The sequence below is a fragment of the Gopherus flavomarginatus genome, chromosome 7, assembly GCF_025201925.1.
Source record: "Gopherus flavomarginatus isolate rGopFla2 chromosome 7, rGopFla2.mat.asm, whole genome shotgun sequence".
NCBI classification, from domain to species: Eukaryota; Metazoa; Chordata; order Testudines; family Testudinidae; genus Gopherus; species Gopherus flavomarginatus.
In genome coordinates this window covers 95539328-95560917 of record NC_066623.1, presented here as the reverse complement: position 1 = coordinate 95560917, position 21590 = coordinate 95539328, and the positions used below count along the sequence as shown (strand labels likewise).

The 21590-nt window shown below is 41.9% G+C and overlaps 1 protein-coding gene across 2 annotated transcripts in view; it reads right to left on the bottom strand.

Moving 5' to 3' along the window:
• The window catches only part of ANKRD13C (ankyrin repeat domain 13C), a 51249-nt gene that overhangs the window by 11005 nt on the left and 18654 nt on the right, over window positions 1-21590 (bottom strand). Inside the window, exons 3-9 of one of the 2 annotated variants that reach the window (XM_050961047.1) lie at window positions 19511-19615; window positions 14476-14576; window positions 11261-11306; window positions 9891-9957; window positions 7516-7660; window positions 4010-4141; window positions 1490-1651 (exon numbers count right to left, since the gene is read on the bottom strand). In XM_050961047.1, coding sequence (XP_050817004.1) covers window positions 1490-1651; window positions 4010-4141; window positions 7516-7660; window positions 9891-9957; window positions 11261-11306; window positions 14476-14576; window positions 19511-19615 — 758 coding nt within the window. The remainder of the gene's footprint in view (window positions 1-1489; window positions 1652-4009; window positions 4142-7515; window positions 7661-9890; window positions 9958-11260; window positions 11307-14475; window positions 14577-19510; window positions 19616-21590) is intronic. The other variant, XM_050961048.1, reaches the window with a different exon arrangement.

The window sequence follows — 21590 nt, the reverse complement described above, 5'->3', positions numbered from 1 at the left end:
CTAGTGCAAATTAAATGTAAAAGTGTGTCATTCATTCCAAATAAATAAATTACCACATTTATTGTAGGATTTGAGAGGTCTATCTACTGAGGTTAATCTCTTCCAATGGAAACTGGACATGCCTGAAGCTTGCTAAAACATTGCTTGTGGATCTCTAGTCCTGTTCCAGGGTTGTGGTGGAGGGATGCTACTCTCCATTACCATATGTATTCAGGAACTGAATGTATAATTTTTAAGTTAGGCAAAGGTTTTAAAATTGGTAGTAAATTCTCAAAAGCCAGTATTTACATATCTACTAGTAAGATTTCAGAAACAGGCATCTGATGTAAAAGATTTTTTAAACAAAATCTTGCTCTATATTCTTAGCACACAAATAAAAATGTATTAGAATCCTGTTCTCTGAAGCACTGTGGTCCAGAAGGACACCCCTGTAATTTGCACCACCTGGCACAACTGCACAGTCATTCCTTACTAACACTGAATTCACTATCCATGTAAAAATAGCAAGTTGCTTGTCCCCCAAGCAGCATGTCCACTGTGACAACAAGTTACACATTAGAAACACCAAGTAATTCCAATGCTCCGCCACCTCTGCTCCCTCCCCCCAAGCGTAACATCACTTCAGTCATTTTATGCTGGATGATTTTAACACACAAAAGAACTCAAATAGAAACTATTAAATCAATTCATCACACAGTTGAACTCCTCATGCTTTGACTTCATGTAGCAGTTTGCTCTCTTTACATTATGATCAGTGAAATATTTGCTATATATTGAAAGTAACTACAGTTAACTCAAGATAGTTAAGTGAAATCCATGCCTTGCTTATGTTACCACATTTTGCCAAAGGGTGTAGGCTACAAAAGTTGGAATGCATAAAGTTTACCTGAAAATTATCAGACAAAGACTAAAACCACAAAAGTACATTTAGGATAGTGCAAAGACTATAAGTCAGCAGTTCTAACGATTTGGGGAATAATTTCCCAGTTCATGAAGGAAAGAGGGAAAACTACATTTTAAAGCTAATCCTTCCCAAAGCTCTAACCAATTGGCCTGATAAGGTACTTAAAATGGGGACCATTCAGAAGCCAGGTCTTGGGTAAAATCAGTTGGCTACCTCTATAAAGTGCCCTAGCAGGGGACAGCACTAACAAAAAGATGACCTTCAAAGCAACATTCTAAACTAGAACCAAAAAATCCTGCCAAAAAGTATTCTGATTCGGTCAGCCAGAAAGAACTCCACCTTATAGTAAAAGTCATCATGAAAGATCCAGGAATCACTCACTGAAATATTCAGTACAATCCGAAGGAATTTAACAGGGGAAAGACCACATTGATTAGAGTTATAAACCAGTTCAGATGTTTTAAACTAAGATTTATACAGAAAAGAAGGGGAAAAACATTTTTTTCAATAAAGCTTATTAGGTATCAAGTGTGAAAATTAATATTCCCTGGAACAAAACTGGTGTAGATAACAAGCTAACTATACCTCAAAATTTTGTTCCATCAAGTTACCGCCTTTACTCAGGCTTTCCATTATGGCCTTATTTCGAAGAATATCTTCCTCACTGAGATGTTCTCTTCTTTTCCTAGATTCTAAAACAAGTCCATTGACCAAGTAGAAGTCTGCCAAGAAGTTTCCTACTCTTTCCTGTAAGATAGATATTTGACATTCATGAACTCAAAAGCTATGGTAAGGTAACTTAAATCAGGAATATTCAAAGACTAAAATGACTCTGTTACATCAAAGGAAATAAATTTAAGTACATAAGAATTAATATTATACTTTAAGTCACCTGTACTGACAGAGCACTTGCATTAACACTGAATACCTCCAACAATGTAAATGAAAGTGCAGCAGAAACACTGGCTGCCATTGCAAGGATTTCTTTGGGGATAAAAACTTACATTAGCACAAAACATCTATTTATGTCAGCATTTCCCAAAGAGCTAATCTGAAGATGGCAAGGGGAAACTTTTTTTTTCTGTGGCTGTACACTCTAGAACAACTGACTGTATCAACTGATATTTTATACATATGACTTATTTTTTGCACCTAGAGTTTACATTTCATAAAATGGAAAAAGTAAAAATTATAAAAACATGGTCAGATATGAGCCAACTTTTGAGTGACATCAACTAATGCTTCAAAAGGTGGCAAAAATCTTCCCCCACACAGGAGGGCAACTGGCAGTATAGCTGTACCTAAGGAGGAAAAACATTCTTTTCATTGCCTTACGAGTGAGCGCTAGTACCTCTCAGACAGGTTGGATTTTCCATGTGTCTAGGTTGCATAGCAGGAAGTGTTTTTTAAAAGGATTAAATAAACTCACTGCTAAATTATTTGCCATTACTCTTGGTATTACTGTATAAATTTAGTCATTTAAAATTATAAATGGTATATCTACTTTACAGCTTTGAATGCCTCTATTCCTGTAGAATGAGATAAGAAATAGTAGCCCCACACAATTTTTGTTAACCCCTTTAATTGTTTCTAATATCTCATATCTTACGAAATGCTGAGCACCACCTCCTGTGTTCAATGGAACAAAGACGTTTGTATGATCAGGTCCTTATTTCCCATATTTTAGTCTCATCCCTCATAATCTGCCTTTCTGCGCTAAATAATCCTAGAGTAGGTCATCTCCAACATCATAGATAAATCCCTAATCCCATGCCTCTGACCACTGTTGATGTCTCTGCTTCATCCTCTTTGAGATGATCAAACCTGAACGGGTGTAAGGTACTGCCATTCTCTATGTTCACAGTGTCTACAGCTGTAAGAGCAGTAACAATTGTAGAGTTTGGGGGTTTTCTTCCTGGTTAATTCAAATTAATGTAGATTTCTGCAAGCTCTAAATGTATCTTGGCAAAGTGCAAATACAGTGAGCTGTATTTTCTGTCTGTACCTGACAACGATGCAGTCTAGCGTAGATTTCGGTGAAATTGGACGACAGAGGCATAAAATGTATTGAGCTCAATTTCTACCCAGAGTTCCAAATTAGCAGGTGTCTCTTCAAAAATGATCAGCCAGAACACAGTTAAAGTTGGTACACCAAAGTGCACTGGGTGTCTGAAGTGCCTGCTGACTAAGCTGACTTTTAACTTGCATTTTTTAGGTGAATCCCCATGGGATTTCTACACTGTATGCTTTAAAAAATTTTTTAATAAAGTAGTATTTTTGCATAATCTTTGTATCTGCCTTTGCTGTCTGGGATCTGGAATGTCAGGGGAATGGGCAGAGCACCTAGATCAGCTGATTATTGTCTCACCTGCTGCTATCTTGCCTGCCCTGAATGGGGAGCTGGCTGAAAACTGTATGCTGGCAAGAGGGGAGTGGTTTGACAGGGGACCTAGCAAATGCTGTCAGCTATCAGAAATAGCCCTTGGGAGTTTTTAAGTTGAAGTGTCTTCATTAGCCAGAGATGATAAAACAAGTGCATGAATAATAACCGCAATGACTTCTCTTCATCTCATCCTCAGAAAAGGAATTAATATGCTTTCTGCCATTGTTTTGGTTTCTATCTAATGTTTTAATAGGTCAGCTATTACTGTGGCATCTAAAACACTGATTCTGTCCAAGCTACAGCAAAATGTTTAAACATCTTCATTCTCAAGTTTCCATTACAAGATCTTGAATTTGCCTGTTCCCCTACTTCCGACATCAGGTCTTCATAACCTCTTGTTCATTCCCTACTTCTACTGTGGAATACTGCACTTTTCTGTCTCCTTTCCTGTCTCTTCACAATGGGCCATAGATCCTTTTACTACGCTTCTTATGCTGCCCTCACTATCTGGCACAGACTCTGCTTCAACCATGAACTTAAAAACCCTCTTCCTCCATGGCTTGCAACCCAAAGAGAGATGAGATTTAACATGATAAAAATGTTGAAGACAAACACACACGCCTTATTCTCCTCTTTTGCATTAACACCATCTGCCAGTGCTATTTTGAACACAGTAACAAAGAAAGGGCTGGATAAGACAGAGAGGGTCTGTTCAGACTTACTGTTTTGTCTTCTCTGAAAAGCCATCCTGTTTGGGCACGCGTGAAGGTAATTGATTTGGTTGATAATGTTGCTGAATAAATATCACTGCTCATTAAAATGTCAACTTCCTCCTCCGTTTCCATCTCAGATTCCTGGAGCAAAAGAAATCCTAAAATACTGAACAGTACTTACTGATTATTTTAAGCTCTCTCATTTTTTACAAGCAGACTGTACATCAGGGGTAGGCAACCTATGGCACGTGCTGAAGGTGGCACGCGAGCTGATTTTCAGTGGCACTCACACTGCCAGGGTCCTGGCCACCAGTCCAGGGGGCTCTGCATTTTAATTTAGTTTTAAATGAAGCTTCTTAAACATTTTTAAAACGTTATTTACTTTACACACAATAGTTTAGTTATATATTGTAGACTTATAGAAAGAGACCTTCTAAAAACGTTAAAGTGTATTACTGGCATGTGAAACCTTAAATTAGAGTGAATAAATGAAGACTCGGCACACCACTTCTGAAAGGTTGCCGACCCCTGCTGTACATAAATAAGCCTTATCCTTTAACTGGACAATTTTTCTCCCCAAGAAAATTATGGATGCTTCAAGTAGTAGCTATTTTATTGGAATTATTCAAAAAATGTCCTATAACATTGGCATCGTAGTACCTTATCCAATTGGTATTACGGAAGGAGGCACATGGTCTAAAACTGTACCAGCCAAATGTACTAATAATTCAGTATATGGGTACAGTCTCAATTAGTTTAACATTACTATACCACCAATTGAAAAATAGATTCAAACACTGTGTCTGGTGCTGGGGGGAAGAAGGGGGAAAAAGAAAAAAAAATAACCAACAGCATCACCAGTCCCTAACTTCAGTGGTTGAGTGGCGATATGTTTACAACTCTGCTCCAATTTTTCTCTGTTTCCATGGAAAGGGACAGATAGCTGTCTAAAATCAGTTAAGAAGCTTTAAAGTTATTATCTGAAAGCACCTTGCCCCATATTGTTGATTTTGCATCACCATCCATATAAACAACAGCTTAAAGCCTTCAGCGACTTTCGGTGGCTGCGAACGACCAAAGCCATTTCAAGAGCACCATTTTAATTTAAGACTGACCCATTTGCTTACATGGAAGTACTAACACATTTCTAGTTTCTTTTTTAATTCAGTATTTTAAAAATCAGTAAATTTCCAGAAGTGTTGTTATATTGTATAACCACATTCCTTGCATAGGCTCTAATACAGCAAAATACTTAAACACATGCTTAAGTGTTTTGCTGGATGAAGCTGTGATTGAAGGCATTTTGCTTCAATGGGCTTAAAAGTATCCAGTAATTCACACACTTTGTGCTGATGCTAATTGTTTGCTACACGCAGTGCCTAAACAGGTTCACAGATTATAAAGGCCAGAAGGTACCATTGTGATCATCTAATCTGACCGCCTGCATAACACAAGCCATAGGACGTCCTGAATTAATTCCAATTTAAATAAAACCATATATTTTAGAAAAACATCCAGTCTTAATTTAACAATGACACTGCAATGATGGAGAATCCACCATCTTGGTAATCGTTCCAACAGTTAAATTACATTCACTATTAAAAATCTGCATCTTATTTCTAGATTGAATTTTTCTCGTTTCAACTTCCAGCCATTGTATATTGTTTGTCTGCTAGACTTTAGAGTTCCATTATCATATCTTGGTTCCCCATGTAGATACTTACAGACTGATCATGTCACCCTTTAACTTTCTATTTTCTTAGCTAAATAGATTGAGTACTTTGAGTCTATAACTATAAGGCATGTTTTCTAATTATTTAATCATTCACATGGCCCTTCTCCAAACCCTCTCCACTCTTATCAACATCCTTCTTGAACTGGGAACACCAGAACCGGACACAGTATTCCAGCAGCAGTTGCACTTATACCAAATACAGAGGCAACATAACCAGTGATGAGCTCCCAAAATCCTAATAACCAGTTCCTTACTGGGTCCTCAGCAGCAGGGTAGTAGTGGTCTTCACTCGCTCCTGGTTTTCGGTGGCAGGTCCTCCACCCCGAACAAGTGAATCCCCCACCCCGTGTGACCCGGTAGAGAACCGTGCGGTGAGTACAAGCCCCATGTACCTGTCTCCCCCCTCATCCAATGCCAACCCAACCCACATCCTGCCCCTGACTGCTTCCCTCAGAACCCGCAACCTATCAATACCCTCGCTCCTTGTCCCCTGGGAGTGGGGCAAGTTGGGTACGGGGTGGGCTCCTGTGGCTATTTAAAGGACTGGGGCAGCAGAGGCAGCTGGAGCCCCAGGCCCTTTAAATAACCCCTGGAGGGCTCCAGGGGCTATTTAAAGGGTCCAGGGCTTCCCTGCTTCTACTGCTCCGGCCCTGTAAATAGCCACAGGAGCCCTGGGGAAGCAGTGGGGCTCCCATGACTATTTAAAGGACCAGAGCGGCAGACGAGCTGGAGCCCCACGCCCTTTAAATAGCCCCTGAAGCCCCTCACTACCCCGGGCTCCGGGGGCTATTTAAAAGGCCCAGGGCTCTGGTGCTTCTACCACCCCGGCCCTTTAAATAGATGCCGGAGCCCATCCCCTACCCAACTCGTCCCACTCCATCCCCAGACTGCACCAACCCCATCCACCACCTCAAAAGACCCCCAGAACTCCCATGCCTACCCAACCCCGTTTCCCATCCCCTGACGGCCCCCCCTCAGAACCTCGGTCCCCTCCAACCGCTCCCTGCCCCTTATCCAACCCCTCCTCCTAGCCCCGGCCTGGGCCCCTTACCATGCTGCTCAAAACAGCCGGAGCTGTAGGGCTGCCCAGAGCGCTGGCGCCGGGAGGGGGAGCCTCCACAGCTGGGAGCTCAGGTGAGCCAGACAGGACAGTTCCGCGGGCCAGATGTGGCCCGCAGACCCAAGTTTGCCCACCCGCTGGCCCCTTTAATAATTGGTTCTACACCGGCTTCTACATTTAACAGCTGGTTCTTGTGGTGCAAACCGGCTCCAGCTCACCACTGAATAGAACCTTTATTCCCACTTGAGAGTCCCCTAAGGATTCCATTCACTCTTTTGATCACAGTGTCACATTGGGAGCTCATGTCTGGCTAATTATTCACCACGATCCTCACATCTTTCAGAGTCAAGGCTTCCCAAGACAGCATGTTCCCATCCTGTAAGCATGGCCTATATTCTTTGTTCCTGGATGTGTGACCTTACATTTGGCCATATTAAAAACACATTGTTTGCTTGGGCCCAGCTTCCCAAGCAATCCAAGTCACTCTATCAGTGACTGACCTGTCCTCTTTATTATTTACCATCCCCCCAACCACTGCGTCATCTGCAAGATTTCTTTGTAGACTCCTTACCTCATTGCTAAGTATTACTTGAGTCCTAGTTGGGTACAGAACCTGACTTTTTAGCAGAATACACATTTAATGTAAGTATTTCATGAGTACTGAAAACATATCCGTATAAGGTAATATGTTTAACATTGTGTACATACGCAGCTGCTCACCTCATGATGTATTCGCTGGTAAACTTTTTGTTCGTTGTCTAAAACTACAAATGATTCAGAGGGTGCTGCATCACCATTGAAAATGAAGCTTAAATCCCCTCGTTGGCACTTCATGTCAGTAAAGTCTATGAGAGTTGTGTCAAGCCTGTGGAAATATACCCATGGTAATGCACCTTTGCAAAAGGAATTATCCAGAAATGTTCAAATACACAAGTGAGTTCTATTAGCATCCAACAGCATTGCTTTTTTCCCCAAAATGGTAAAGTCTACATTTTCATTGTGTTTTAATATAATTATTATTGCAAATTTCACTCGTATAAATAGACAACAAATTACTACTTTTTGCTTATACAGGAAATTCCAAATGTAGTAAAGATATCTGTATAAATGCAAACTAACAGGCTGTGGCTCAAATGCATAGGGATTCAATTATATGAATGTGGCGAAATGTACAGAATTCAATGTGACTTAGTCCTACATTACAAATACAGTTCAGGGGATTTTTATGTTACTTTCATGGCAAAAGATAATGTTTTCCTTTCATATTGTATCAATATAGCAGAATTACAGATGGAAAACATTTCAAGAAAAGCTGCCACTGCATCCTTTTGCCCTCAAAACTGCATGGTATCAGGATACTGACTGATTTTACCTGGCACACAAATACACTGAGAGAAATTTCCCTAAACGTAAGTGGCCACATTCTGATGTGTTAGTCAATGTGAACGAGGATTACTAAACAGTTTCACTGATTTCAGCAAGGTTGCGAGTAATGGTATCAGGATCTGGCCTAAATTGAGAAGAGGACCAGTAACAGAGTGAACTTTGCATTGCCTTGTTTTTGTCACATTTAGCTAGACTATTTCAAGTCCTTTTATTTATTTTCTTTTATTTTCAGTGGCATAGGGCAGGGGTGGGCAACCTATGGCAAGCGTGCTGAAGGCTGATTTTCAGAGGCACTCACACTTCCCAGATCCTGGCCACCAGTCGGGGGGGGGGGGGGTGGAAGAAGAGGGGGCTCTGCATTTTAATTTAATTTTAAATGAAGCTTCTTAACCATTTTGCAAAACTTATTTACTTTACATACAACAATAGTTTAGTTATATATTACAGACTTATAGAAAGATCTTCTAAAAACATTAAAATGTATTACTGGCACGTGAAACCTTAAATTAGAGTGAATAAATGAAGACTCTGAAAGGTTGCCGATCCCTGGCATAGGGAATACTTCTACCAGTCAAATTAAGAGTTCAGTGGAGCATGAAGTTTTTGCCGATATAATTCCTGTGGGCTGCCTCCAAAATGTGTTTTGTTTTTTGTTTTGTTTTTTTTCAGACAGCTAAAGCCACCAGATTTGTTTAGTCTAACAGCCACTAGTTCTTAAGTAATATTTTTAAAATCAGTTATGCCGTTTATTCATCTTTTTAATTCGAGACAATATAGGGTATTCTCATGTAGATTCACTCTCAACTCCCATTACCATTAATGCAAGTAGCATGTGCGCAGAGAAGAGACTCAGACTGGTCTCAGTGAGAGCTGACCTAAAAAGTCAGAACATATTTCTGTGTTAAAAGCTTTAGAGAGAGCAGCAGTTTCTCTGAATAATTTATTATTCTGATTTTTTTGATTTTGGAGCTTAAAGGGAAGAGACAATTGAATCCAACAAAGACTATTATAACTAATTAAAGAGCCAAGCTGGAAAAGTTGTAGAAACAAAATGGTTTCTAACTCTTGCTTCTCAGAATTTGAACATTTGTTCTCTGAAGTTATAGTAACATTTGCCACTGATGTTTTATAGGGCAGCCACATTTCTGAACAAAATATCTGAAATCTGCTTTAATTCAAATAATGTTTATAAATATAATTAACTCACCAAGACATGAATGTGTTACATGACAGATAGTCAGGTACAACTGAACTATTTGTTCCCGGAACTGACTCAGTAAGAAACTAACCAAAATTAATTCCCCAACCATTTGAATTTAAGTTATAGTTATCACTGTCTAGTTAAGTTTCAGAAGCACTTCAGTAATTACAACAGTTGTTAATCAAGAGCATCATCTGAGCTCACTTCTAAGAAAACCAATGTTAACACCTAGAAGAACAGAAAGCTGCATTCCAATGCACAAGAATATCAGAACACACTTATTCCAAAGCTATTAAAAACACACTAGGCTGCCTTTGCAAGCATTTACAGAATTGAATCAAATGCAAATTTTCCCACCCAGATGTGGCCGTTGGCCAAAAAGTTTGCCCTCCCCTGATTTATAGCCTTCAAACCACTACTGGAAGTGATATTTCAGTTGCACTGTTGTAGTTCAGTAATAAACACTTTGTTTTAACTTAAGTTTACAATAGTACAAACCAGTGCTTACCTGATATTTATACCTTGTTTGTATATTTTACATGCATCGGAAGGCAGAATTCGGGAAAGTAAAGGCACTATATGTGTAAAAGAAAAGTATTAATACTGAACAAGACATAAGAAATACAACTAAGTACTTCTGCGCAACAGACCATATCTCAGAAATATACATTTAATAAAACACTGCAAATTTCACCATCTTCAGATATTGCTGTATTCTTAAGTACAGAACTATGCCTATTACACTTTTATTGAAATTGGACCTAAAATATGGAAAAATTATAATGTTGCAATCAATAACTGAAAAATGAACAAATACCACTGTAGTGAAATAGATTGCCTTCAGCATCACACAACAGCTTAAAATGCTCTCAAGCCAAGTGAACCAGACACAGGTTCCCAACTATTTGCCTCCTAGCTACTCATATTTTAGTCATAATCTCAGAATTTCCTTTGTCTCTATTATATTGGCTAACAAGATTAGTTACAGTTAGACTGTATTGAAACCACTGAAATGGAAAGTATATAGTGTAGCATATCTAAAACTTCAAGTGAACATTAAACCAGCAGTGAAACTGAGCATCAGAACAGTCTCATATTAATATGTGAGAAAACAGATATAACACAGCTTACTGCATTTTTAAAAACCATCATTTCTTTTACTGCAGTAAAACAGTTAATGGTTAAAAATGCCCCATAATATTCTGAGTGGCATTATAAAGGCACAGGACAAATTGCAGTCAATTGAACCTACTGAGAAGAGGAATAATTGCTCTGAAATGCACTGTCCAGGACGCCTTATTCCTATGAAACTGGATTTACACAAAGAGGGGCTCGACCCTAGATTAGCAGTATGAGGTGGTTTAGGGAAAGCCATTAGAGAATGCCCTCCATTCAAGGCTGTGCTGCTCACCATTGTGGGAGATTGGTGGTGGAACCACAATGCAGTTCTGGCTATACTCCCGGTTCCTATTTTCCTAGGCAAAGGCTGACTGCCATATCAAGGCATTGTGAATCAGGCCTCAGCATCACCACTCTAGGAAGGCCTGGTTCCCGCCCTGTCTGGCCCTTTCAGATACTGCACACCTATACAGAAAGGTGCAGGTGTCAGCTCAACAGGCAGAGCACAATTTACTTTGCAACATACCAAGTTGTTGCTATATGCACATCTGCTCAACAAATTTTCATAGCTCAGCAGATGCTTATTTTTCCATGCAAATTGGCTTTGAAATTCTGCACACAACATCTATAAGGAAGGGAGGTCTCTGTGGGGTTTAATTTTTTTCTTTAAGCAATGCTGGAGTCTAATTTTAGGCAGATACTACAGATTCCATTTCTTCGCACCAATCAGTACATAAAGATAGGTATTATAGTTCTTACCCCAACTTTGAAAATCCCAGTGAAGTTCTAAATAGAAGTCACCTAGCTGTGAAAAAAAATATGAATGTATCATTAGCCATATTGACAGCTGTTAAACATTTCTGGGAAGACACGCAACATGCAAATGTCATCTTGGGAAAGGCTAGATAAAATGAAGATAGGATATAACTGAATAAAAAAAGTCTAGCCTTCATTCCTCCAATGTTATCATCTGAAAAACAGTTAAATTAACATTTCTTGATTCCAACTAGAGCGGAGTGAATATGATGAAGTTACAAACTGAGAGGCTAAACTGCCTATAAGTAGCTTATATTTCTGAATTTCTTTTATTTGCAATCATTCCAGGAGGGGGAAAACAAAAACAAACAAAAAAAACCCCACTAAGTACATGACTCTAATTAGCTAATCCTCTCCGAGATTGCTGGGAGTGGAGGGGTCCCGAGTCTATATAAACCAGACCCAGCTCATTCCACAGACAGAAGACTGGGCAGCTGAAGAACTGCCAATGGGAGGAAGAGGAGGAGGACAACGACCAGTTCCAGAAAGGGACAGGCAGGAGGAGAGGCACAAATATATGAAGTTTGGGGAAAACTGGGTACAGGATGGCGCCTGTCTCCCTAGGAAACTTTGGACCAGCTTGAGAGGTAAGAGAATGGATGGGAAAATAGGACTAAAGATTTTGGCTGTGGATGATAAACTAAATACTGATATATCTCTTGTCTAAGTACTCAGACGTTTTCTCTGGCTCCTTTTCTTCCTTTCCCCTCCCTCCCACTGACTCTTTCCTTTCTCTGGTAGTCAGATCATCCTGGATCACCAGACAATGGCTTGGTGACATTTAGACGTGTGGGATTTAGGGTTTAGCTGGAGGGCCAAGTAACCTTAGTGACTGTCTGCCAGTCTCACTGGGACTGGTGAGAATCCACTAGTGCACAGATCTGTTTTACAGATACAGATTTTAAATGGATGTGGATTCAACCCCCTATTTTCCACAAGCCATTCCACATTTTACCACTGACCCAAGGGAAGCTGAAAGCACCTGTGATGTTTTATAGCAGCTAGTGTTCTAACAAGAGCACAGGCAGCAGCAATTTGAAACTGGACAGAATCTTCTAATTCTAGTTTCATATTACTGCTTTGGGGAAAGCATTGCTGTGCACAGGCAGAGTTAGGCAGCTGCACATAAAGGCACGTTTATTTAAGTGAAAGACTAGGCTAAAAACTCACTTCTAGAAGTGCACTGACAGAAAGGGGGAAGGAAGAGAAAAAAAGGTTCAATGTTACATGTAGTAAAACTGATGGCTGAAAGAGGCGAGCATATCAGAAACAAAATCTTCACATTCGGGTATAAGGGATAGGGTTATTCCAAAAGAGAGTAGCTTAAAGACCTAATCCAATACAAAATAACTATCCTATTATGTCACACCGAAAGCCCTGGCTTTATTACTGCAAACCACAGTAGACGGATAATTCCTTCTTACATAAACTGAGCTTTTATAACAGTTTCTAACAATGGAGGAGGAACTCGTGTGTCCCACAGCCTCATTGGCACTCTTAGGTGGTTTCCGCAGAGCACCTAGGACTAATCAGGCATGGAGCTTAAGCTCTCTTCTTATCCCTAGAGATGTGTGCTCCAAAACATGAAGCTATGAAACTAAGCAAATAAACAAGAGGAAGAACACAACCTTTTTCACAGCATGCATCACCCACAGCATGCATCCCACTCAGGATGCATGTACTGTCTCCCCACCTATTTGCAACCACAACTTTGCTGGGGCAATCACATCAGTTTGCTTACATAGAAAAGTATTAGGAAGCACTGGCTATATCTTAGTACTGCAATACTATGGAACAGTTGGAAATAATCAACATATGTGACCAGACACTTCACCATGAGTGGTAATCAACAATTTGGGAGCCAGTGCACTAGTAACACAGTCAAAATGAACAATGAAAATGCCAGACACTGACAATCTGAGAATAACTTGTGTGTGTCAACTACGATACTCCAATGATTCATTAGGGCTCTGAACCTGCCCAATGTAAAGTAATGTCAATTCCTGCAATTAACTTTAAAATTAAGCATTTGATTTCCTAAAGTATAACTCCAGTATTTAGCGCATTTGGATTAACTAAAGAATCTCTGAAAATTCAATAGCGAGAGAAGTTACCTTACCGCAGTACTTTCTGCTCTAGAAATGTATTGCCTCCACAGGTCCTCACTAAGAGATCATCTGCACCACCATGTGCTGATCATGATCTCTTTCAAGGCAAAGAAAACATGCTTCCTCAAAGGGTTACCTGGTTTGAAATGGGCTCTGTTGCAAAGTAGCAGGGCACATGATAGTGTGGCTCTGTCATAACTATAAAGGGAAGGGTAACAACCCTCCTGTATACAATACTATAAAATCCCTCCTGGCCAGAGGCACCAAAATCCTTTTACCTATAAAGGCTTAAGAAGCTCAGGTAACCTAGCTGACACCTAACCCAAGGGACCAATAAGGGGACAAGATACTTTCAAATACTTTTTTGTGTGCTCTTTGTTTTGGGGTGCGTTCGCTCTTGGAACTAAGAGGGAGCGGACATCAATCCATGTTCTCCAAATCTTTCTGCACAAGTCTCTCATATTTCAAACTTGTAAGTAAGAGCCAGGCAAGGCGTGTTAGCTTTATCTTTGTTTTCTTAACTTGTAAATTTTCCTTTTGCTGGAGGGCTTACCTCTGTTTGCTGTAACTTTGAACCTAAGACTAGAGGGGGTTTCTCTGGGCTCTTTAAATCTGATTACCCTGTAAAGTTATTTTTCATCCTAATTTTACAGAGATGAATTTTACCTTTTCTTTTAATAAAATTCTTCTTTTAAGAACCTGACTGATTTTTCATTGTTTTAAGATCCAAGGGTTTGGATCTGTGTTCACCAGGACTAATTGGTGACGGGATTACCAAGCATTCCCAGGAAAAGAGGTGTAAGGGCTTGGGGGGATATTTTGGGGGAAGAGGAACTTAAAGTGGTCCTTTCCCTGTTTTTTGTTAAAGTACTTGGTGGTTGCAGAGTATTAAAATTTAACCTAAGCTGGTAGAAATAAGCTTAGGGGGTCTTTCATGCGGGTCCCCACATCTGTACCCTAAAGTTCAGAGTGGGGAGGGAACCTAGACAGGCTCAGCGTCAACATCATAAAAGAATAATTGTCATTTATCAACAGTTTCCTTAAGCTTACCTCTTTCAGGGCTTTTAATAATCGAGGTCGCTTTTCTTCAACACTTTCCCTGGACTGCTGCTTCAGCTTTCTTAGGAGTGCTGTAACTAAATAGAAGTGTACTGTAAATCAAATACTTTGCTCAGATTGTGAACCCCTCAGGGCAAGGACTCATTTTCCAGTGCTTTTCAAATACTGAAAAATGTAAGCAAGGTTGTTTCATCAGGCATTTTAAATATGTAATTATATATAACTATATTTGAATCACAGCAGCAAGACAGCCTCAGTAATTCTCCTTTGCAACAATCAGTATATGCAAGTTCATGGCAACCCTTCTAGCTGCATCCCGTTTTTGCTTGCACACTACTGGACATGCGTCAGTGGAAGACATTAACATTTACTTCTGTGGGGAGAAACCCTCAGCACAGTGGAATACCCTGTTTGTAAATACTACCAGCATTTTAAATGAGCACCAAAACATTAAGTTGTGTGCTATGAGAAGCAGTAAAACAACAAATAATTAAGTACTTAACTGCTATCTACTAACAGGTGGCAGTGGGCTAATTTTGACCCTTACTGCTTCACTTGAGAGCAAAATGGATAAGTAACTCACTCAACACAGCTTGTGACTTAGAGCATGGCTACCCTTGCAGATGTGGAGCGCTGAGAGTTAACCTGCCTTCGGAGAGCGCAGTAGGGAAAGCACGGCAATCTGCCCACACTGACAGCTGCTTGCACACTGGTGGGGCCACATTTGCAGTGGCATTGGGAGCGGTGCATTATGGGCAGCTATCCCACAGAGCACCTCTTCCCATTCTGGTGCTGTGGCTTGTGGGAAAGGGGAGGAGAGTGCAGGGCATTCTGGGTCCTGTCCCAATGCTCCATGATGCATTGGTTTGCATCCCAGCATTCCCTGTTCTTCCGTCCATGATTGGCGCCATCTTTCAACGTTTTTTGTACTGCATCCTCTGTCTTCCCTTTTAGTCTGCAAGAATGGAGCCTGAACTGCTGAGGAGTATGCTGATGAGTCTTGTCAGCACATCACGTTTGGCAGTCGAGTTATTCCTTAGGATCCAAAGTGACAGGGAGAGCTCTAATGATATCGACTCGAGTAACGCATACGACACGAGTTTGCTTGTGGAACGCCGCTTTTGGACTCGGGAAACAAGCACTGAGTGGTGGGATCACACTGTCCTGCAAGTCTGGGATGATGAGCAGTGGCTGCAGAACTTTCGGATGGGAAAAGCCACTTTCATGGGACTGTGTGAGGAGCTCGCCCCCACCCTGCTGCACAAGGACATGAGATTGCTGCCCTGACAGCGGAGAAGTGGGTGGCTATTGCATTCTGGAAGCTGGCAACTCCAGACAGCTACCGATCGGTCGCTAACCAGTTTGGAGTGGGAAAGTCAACCGTTGGAATCGTGTTCATGCAAGTTTGCAGGGCCATTAATTGCATCCTGCTCAGAAGAACCGTGACTCTGGGTAATGTGCAGGATACTGTGGATGGCTTTGCACAAACGGGTTTCCCTAACTGTGGAGGGGCGACAGATGGGATGCATATTGCAATTCTGGCACCAGTCCACCTAGCCTCCGAGTACGTTAAACAGAAGAGGTATTTCTCTGTGGTTCTCCAAGCACTTGTGGATCACCGTGGGCGTTTCATTGACATTAATGCAGGATGGCCTGGAAAGATCCATGATGCACACATCTTTTGGAACACAGGCCTGTTCAGGAAGCTGCAAGCCAGGACTTTTTTCCACAGACCAGAAGATCACAGTAGGGGACGTCGAAATACCCATTGTGAACCTTGGAGACCCTGCTTACCCTTTTATGTTGTGGCTCATGAAACCCTACAGTGGGAGCCTTGACAGCAGCAGGGAGCAGTTCAACAACAGGTTGAGCCGGTGCAGAATGACTGTGCAGTGTGCTTTTGGCCGTTTAAAGGGCCGCTCGTGCTCTCTGTATGGGAAGCTGGACCTGGCCGATGACAGCATCCCCGTGGTTATAGCCACGTGTTGTACCCTCCATAACATTTGTGAAAGGAAGGGTGAACGACTCACTCAGGCATGGAACTTGGAGGTTCAACACCTGGAGGCTGAATTTGAACAGCCAGAGAGCAGGGCTATTAGAGGAGCCCAGTGCGGGGCTGCAAGCATTAGGGATGCCTTAAGGGAGCAATTTGAGGCTGAAAGCCACCAGTAATGTCTGGTGCCCTGCACGGGAGTGAAGTGCAGTGGTTCCAATGTTAGTAGGAATCTGTGTTTGCTATGCCCACATGCAGTGCCTCTTTCTTTCCTGGGCTAAGGTATCTTCTACTTTATGCAATAATAAAGAATGTTTTCAAAACCAAAAAAATCCATTTATTGAAAAGAAACACAACAGCTTGGGAAACAAAGGGCAAGGGGGTGGGGTGGGGAACAGTACAATCACAGATCTACGCATGTCCTGTCTGGAGTATTGTGCAATGAGTGCTGCACCTCAGGATGGCTATACTGCATGGTGATGGGGGTTTAGTGCAGTGGGGTGGAGGGAAGGGGACACGGTAGTGCTCTGCCTGCATGGCTACGAGCACCTGGATAGAGTCTGCTTGGTTCTCCATTATGCTTATCAGCTGATCCGTGCTTTGCTGGCAGAGCACCACGCTTTTGCGCCAGCACTCCTCGTTCTGCTGACAGATCCTCCTTTCACTCTCCCAGCACTCCTACACTTTTTGATTTTCATTACTTGATGCTGCATTAGTTCATGCAGCATGTCTTCCTTGCTTGTACGTGGCCTCTTTCTGATTCTTTGGAGTCTTTCAGCCGGTGATAACACAGATGGCTGATATCTCAACAACGCTGCATCTGTAACGGCAAAATGCAACACTTAACAAAAGCAGCACTGTTCACATCAGACAGAGCAACGATTCCCCCATATTTAAGGGCAAGAGCAGTCTACACAATAGCATAATTTGCCCATCTCAAAGCGAGCGCACATAACCCACAGGAGCCCCAAAAGGGTGAATAAGCACAGGGTCAAGCGTGACTGACTGTTTCACAGCTGTACTGTCTTCTGGGTTTCTGTGCCATGGGGAGAGCCAACCGCGGCAGGGGGCCCCTATATTGAACATTGTCCCCACATTTTCCACAGGAGTTCATCCTGGAACATCTCGCTGCTGAGGGTGACCTGGGAAGCAAGGGAGGGTCTCCTATTGCAATGCAGCTTCCGCCCTGGCCCATATGCAGCTTGCCTGTGTGCAGCAATGGTCCCCCCCGACTGCCCCTCATGGCACAGTGGCATGGACAAGTTAGCCTTACTGAGACAAGGCTCTCCTGACAAACCTGCCTGAAGGCAGCCCAAGTTCTGGATGAGACCTTTGAAGAGATCACTGAGGCCGATTACCGCAATGTGAGAGAGCACAACAATGCCCAATTCCACATCTAAGCATGCATGCAGCCCTATGCTCCTCACCCCAAGAGCCCGCACCAAATAACTTCCTTCCCAAAATAAAAGCCGCTTACCGAGAACCTCCTCTGGTGTTTGTCCTTCCCCAAGCACCAGCCGCCGCAACTGGCTACCTTCCTCTTGGCTTGAGAACAGCTCCTGGCTGCATGTATCTAGGGATTCTGGGGTGTCTTCCTCTGCCTCAGCACACTCGCTCCAGCTTTGCTGCTCCTCCTCCTCCTGCCTTTTTGAACTGGGCTCTGAAGTGTCCAATGGTGGTACTCAGAGTGGAGGTGGAGTCGCTCCCAAGTGTCGCATCCAGCTCTTTGTAGAAACGGCAGGTCGCGGGGGCAGCACTGGAGCGGTTATTTGCTTCATGGGCTTTGCGGTAGGCATTCCGCAGCTCCTTCACTTTAACCCTGCACTGCAGTGCATCTCGATCATGGGCCCTTTCCATTATGTCCCTTGATATCTGCCCAAAGGTGGTATAATTCCTATGGCTGGAGCACAGCTGGGACGGGACATCTTCCTCACCCCAAACATTGATGAGATCCAGCACCTCGCCACTGCTCCATACTGGGGATCGCCTGACACATGGAGGCATGGTCACTTGGAAAGATTTGCTGAGTGCACTCCACATCTGACTGAGCAAACAGGAGGGGGATTTTCAAAATTCCTAAAGAATTTAGAGGGCGGGTCTAACGGTTGGTCACCCGAGGGCAGGACAGTAGAGTTCAAAGTGATGACCAGAGTGGCTAGAACAGGCATTGTGGGACACTTCTAGAGGCTGATCAGAGCTCATTAACAGGACTGGTCGTCCACACTGGCACTGCGGCGCTCCAGCAGGGGCACAGCAAGTGTTATTCCACTCACCGAGGTGGAGTACCAGGAGCACTCTAGCCACGGAGTCAGAGTGCTCCACGTGCCTTGCCACTGTGAACAGGGAGTGAGCTAGTGCGCACGAGGCTCCTTTATTGTGCACTAACTCGCAAGTGTAGCCAAGCCCTTAGTCCCCTTGGTCAGCAGAGAACCAAAGATATAAGTATAACTGCCAGTGGTTACATGTTATCTACACACACACTCTCTCCCATTAATCACAACTAGAAACCGCACCTGATGTATTTAACTTGATATAGCTGGCTGATTAACTTTGAAAAGTTAAAGTTAAAATGTCCCAATAGTCTATATTAAGAAATAGCAGAATGTGAGTCAATCACATTGCTACCTTGGGCTTATGATTTTACTCTTATTGAGTAAAGGTCAGTTTGTTGTTTTCACATCCACTGAAAAACAAGGCCTTGCACATACTTAATTTCTGTCTTCATTTTAATACAGTTTAGCTTACTACCACTCCAATGCTATCAGGGCTAGAGAAACTGTTTAGCAGAGATATTAACAGTTAACTAAAATTTTAAACACCACAGTATCCAGGGTAGACAAAGGCAGTAGCATTTTACATAAATGTTAACTAGTTGCAGTCAATCTTAGAGGGGGCCTTAACAACCAACTATCACTGTCTTTGTCTACATGAGGTGCCATGTAATACTCCTCATGTCAGCTAAATAGACTTCATTTCCTAGGCTAAGTAAGACCTCTGTTTACATCAAACAAATAATCAGCTAAGATTTCTTACTCATTTGTCTGTCTCCATAGCTGATGGCTTCTGCAAGAGGACTCCATCCCTGAGCATTTTTCACCTTTACTGGAGCATTGTGGGCCAAAAGCAAGTGTGCACATTCTGTAACAGAACAAGTAGTAATATTTATTTACAGCAAACACTATAGTTTCCTTTAACTATTCTGTAAGGGGTCATTAAAAATAACCCTTATTCCCTTCAGCTGTCAGGTTTTTATAGGGAAAAAACCTTGTGACAGTCTTTTATATGGTAAATAACTGTCCTTTCTGGAGAAAAGCAGTTGAGATGGGCTGGAACTGTTGCTGTTAAAGTCTGATCCAGATTCTCTCCCTCCCCTAACACAAAATAACAGCAAGGACAGAAAATGCATCTTCTGTCTCTGGTACTGACTTACTTGCAATCTGATTGCTAGAGAAACATTGGCACAGCACCGGTCTTATCAGCTACTCTGAGATTTGGCTGTCTGTTTAAAACATTGCTGTTAGCTCCCCTTTAGTCACGGGCTCACTGCAGTGCTGTGAGACAGACAGACTTGGCAAGCTAACACTTTTATTAAAGAGAATGCACAAAATAGACTAGAGGAGAAAAGGTGGGAAAGAAAAATGACATGAGGGTGGGGGGTGACAGCAGGAACCAAAGTCTTATATTGCAAGTAGTGTTCAGAATGCAGACAGAGCCACTGGAGGCGAACATTACCTAAGTCTCTCTCTCTCTGGCCAGATCTGATTGGGTCATCTCAGAATTAGGCTGATGGAGATCTAATGGTGTCATAGTGCATCCTGGGATTCCAGAAGATGGTGAGAGTGGAAGCCATAATGGGACAGATCACTCCTTTCAATTCAACCTCTTCTTCCCTTCCCTCCCTCCCCAAGTAGGAGTGATAGGTGGAACAGCCTATCCCTCATTTTGTCCACAAATCAGGACTAGTTTCCAGTGCACTAGTTTCACAAAAATAGTGTCACCCCTGATGACCAGAAATTGTCAAGACTATAGCTTTCTCTCCCCACAAAACCTATAATGGGACATTGGTTAAGAAAGAACTGTGCAATCTACTGAGTTACCCAGACCACTTTCTCTAAAACCCTGAGGTTTTTCTTGGACATTCCCATTCAAGTTCTGACCAGGCTCAATCCTGCTTAGCTATTGAGATTTGAAATCGCATCTCATGATTGAGAGCATATCCAATTTAATTTAAAACCAAAACAGCTAGTTTCTTCAAACAGATGTTGTTCAAACATGATTTTACATTTACTCAAGATGCAGAGACTGTATACAAATAGAAAGATTAATTGCATTGTGCCTCTAATGTCTATTGATCTAAAAGCCAGATTCCCAATAGGCATACTATCATGTTCTTGATGGTTATACTTCTAAAGACATCTGTCACTTCTGGATGATAAAGAGATTTCTCTGAGTTCGCTTAGCTGATGTGTTGAGCACATCCTCTTGCCTCAAAAGCAGTTTTAGGAGATAAGAATCACACGTACCCACCTCTTACATATAAGAGTTTAACTGGTACACCAGCAGAAGCATGCCAAAGTAACTATGATAAATGTTTCAATGGGAAAATTCCAGGGGGTCTCAGTGACAGCACAATGCTAAAGTCATTTGAATCATATTCTTGGTCTTATGCTCCAAAATGGAGCATCCTGGAAAGGAATTCTTTCCAGTTCTACTACAATGCCCCTACCGTCCAAAATAAAAGGGAAGCAAAAATGCTCTTAAAATGGGTTTGGTTCCACTGTGATTGGAACTATGATAGCCATCATGCAATATATACTTTAAAATGGACAACGGCTAAATGTGTTACATTTGCAGTGTCTCACTATTTACAACAGACACTTTGGAGTCATTTGCAGGCACTATATGTACTGAGAACAGCTACAAGACACATTTAGCACATATATAAAAATGAAATTGAGAAACTATAATTTTGCCCTTAGTTTTCAGAAGTTGAAAAAAATATTTTTAAAAGCATTCACACTTCAATAGCATGGGTCACACAGTTCATACAACCTCCTCCTACTTTCTACCCTTAATTTTGCTTTCATTAATTTACTGAGACCTAAGTTTCTGA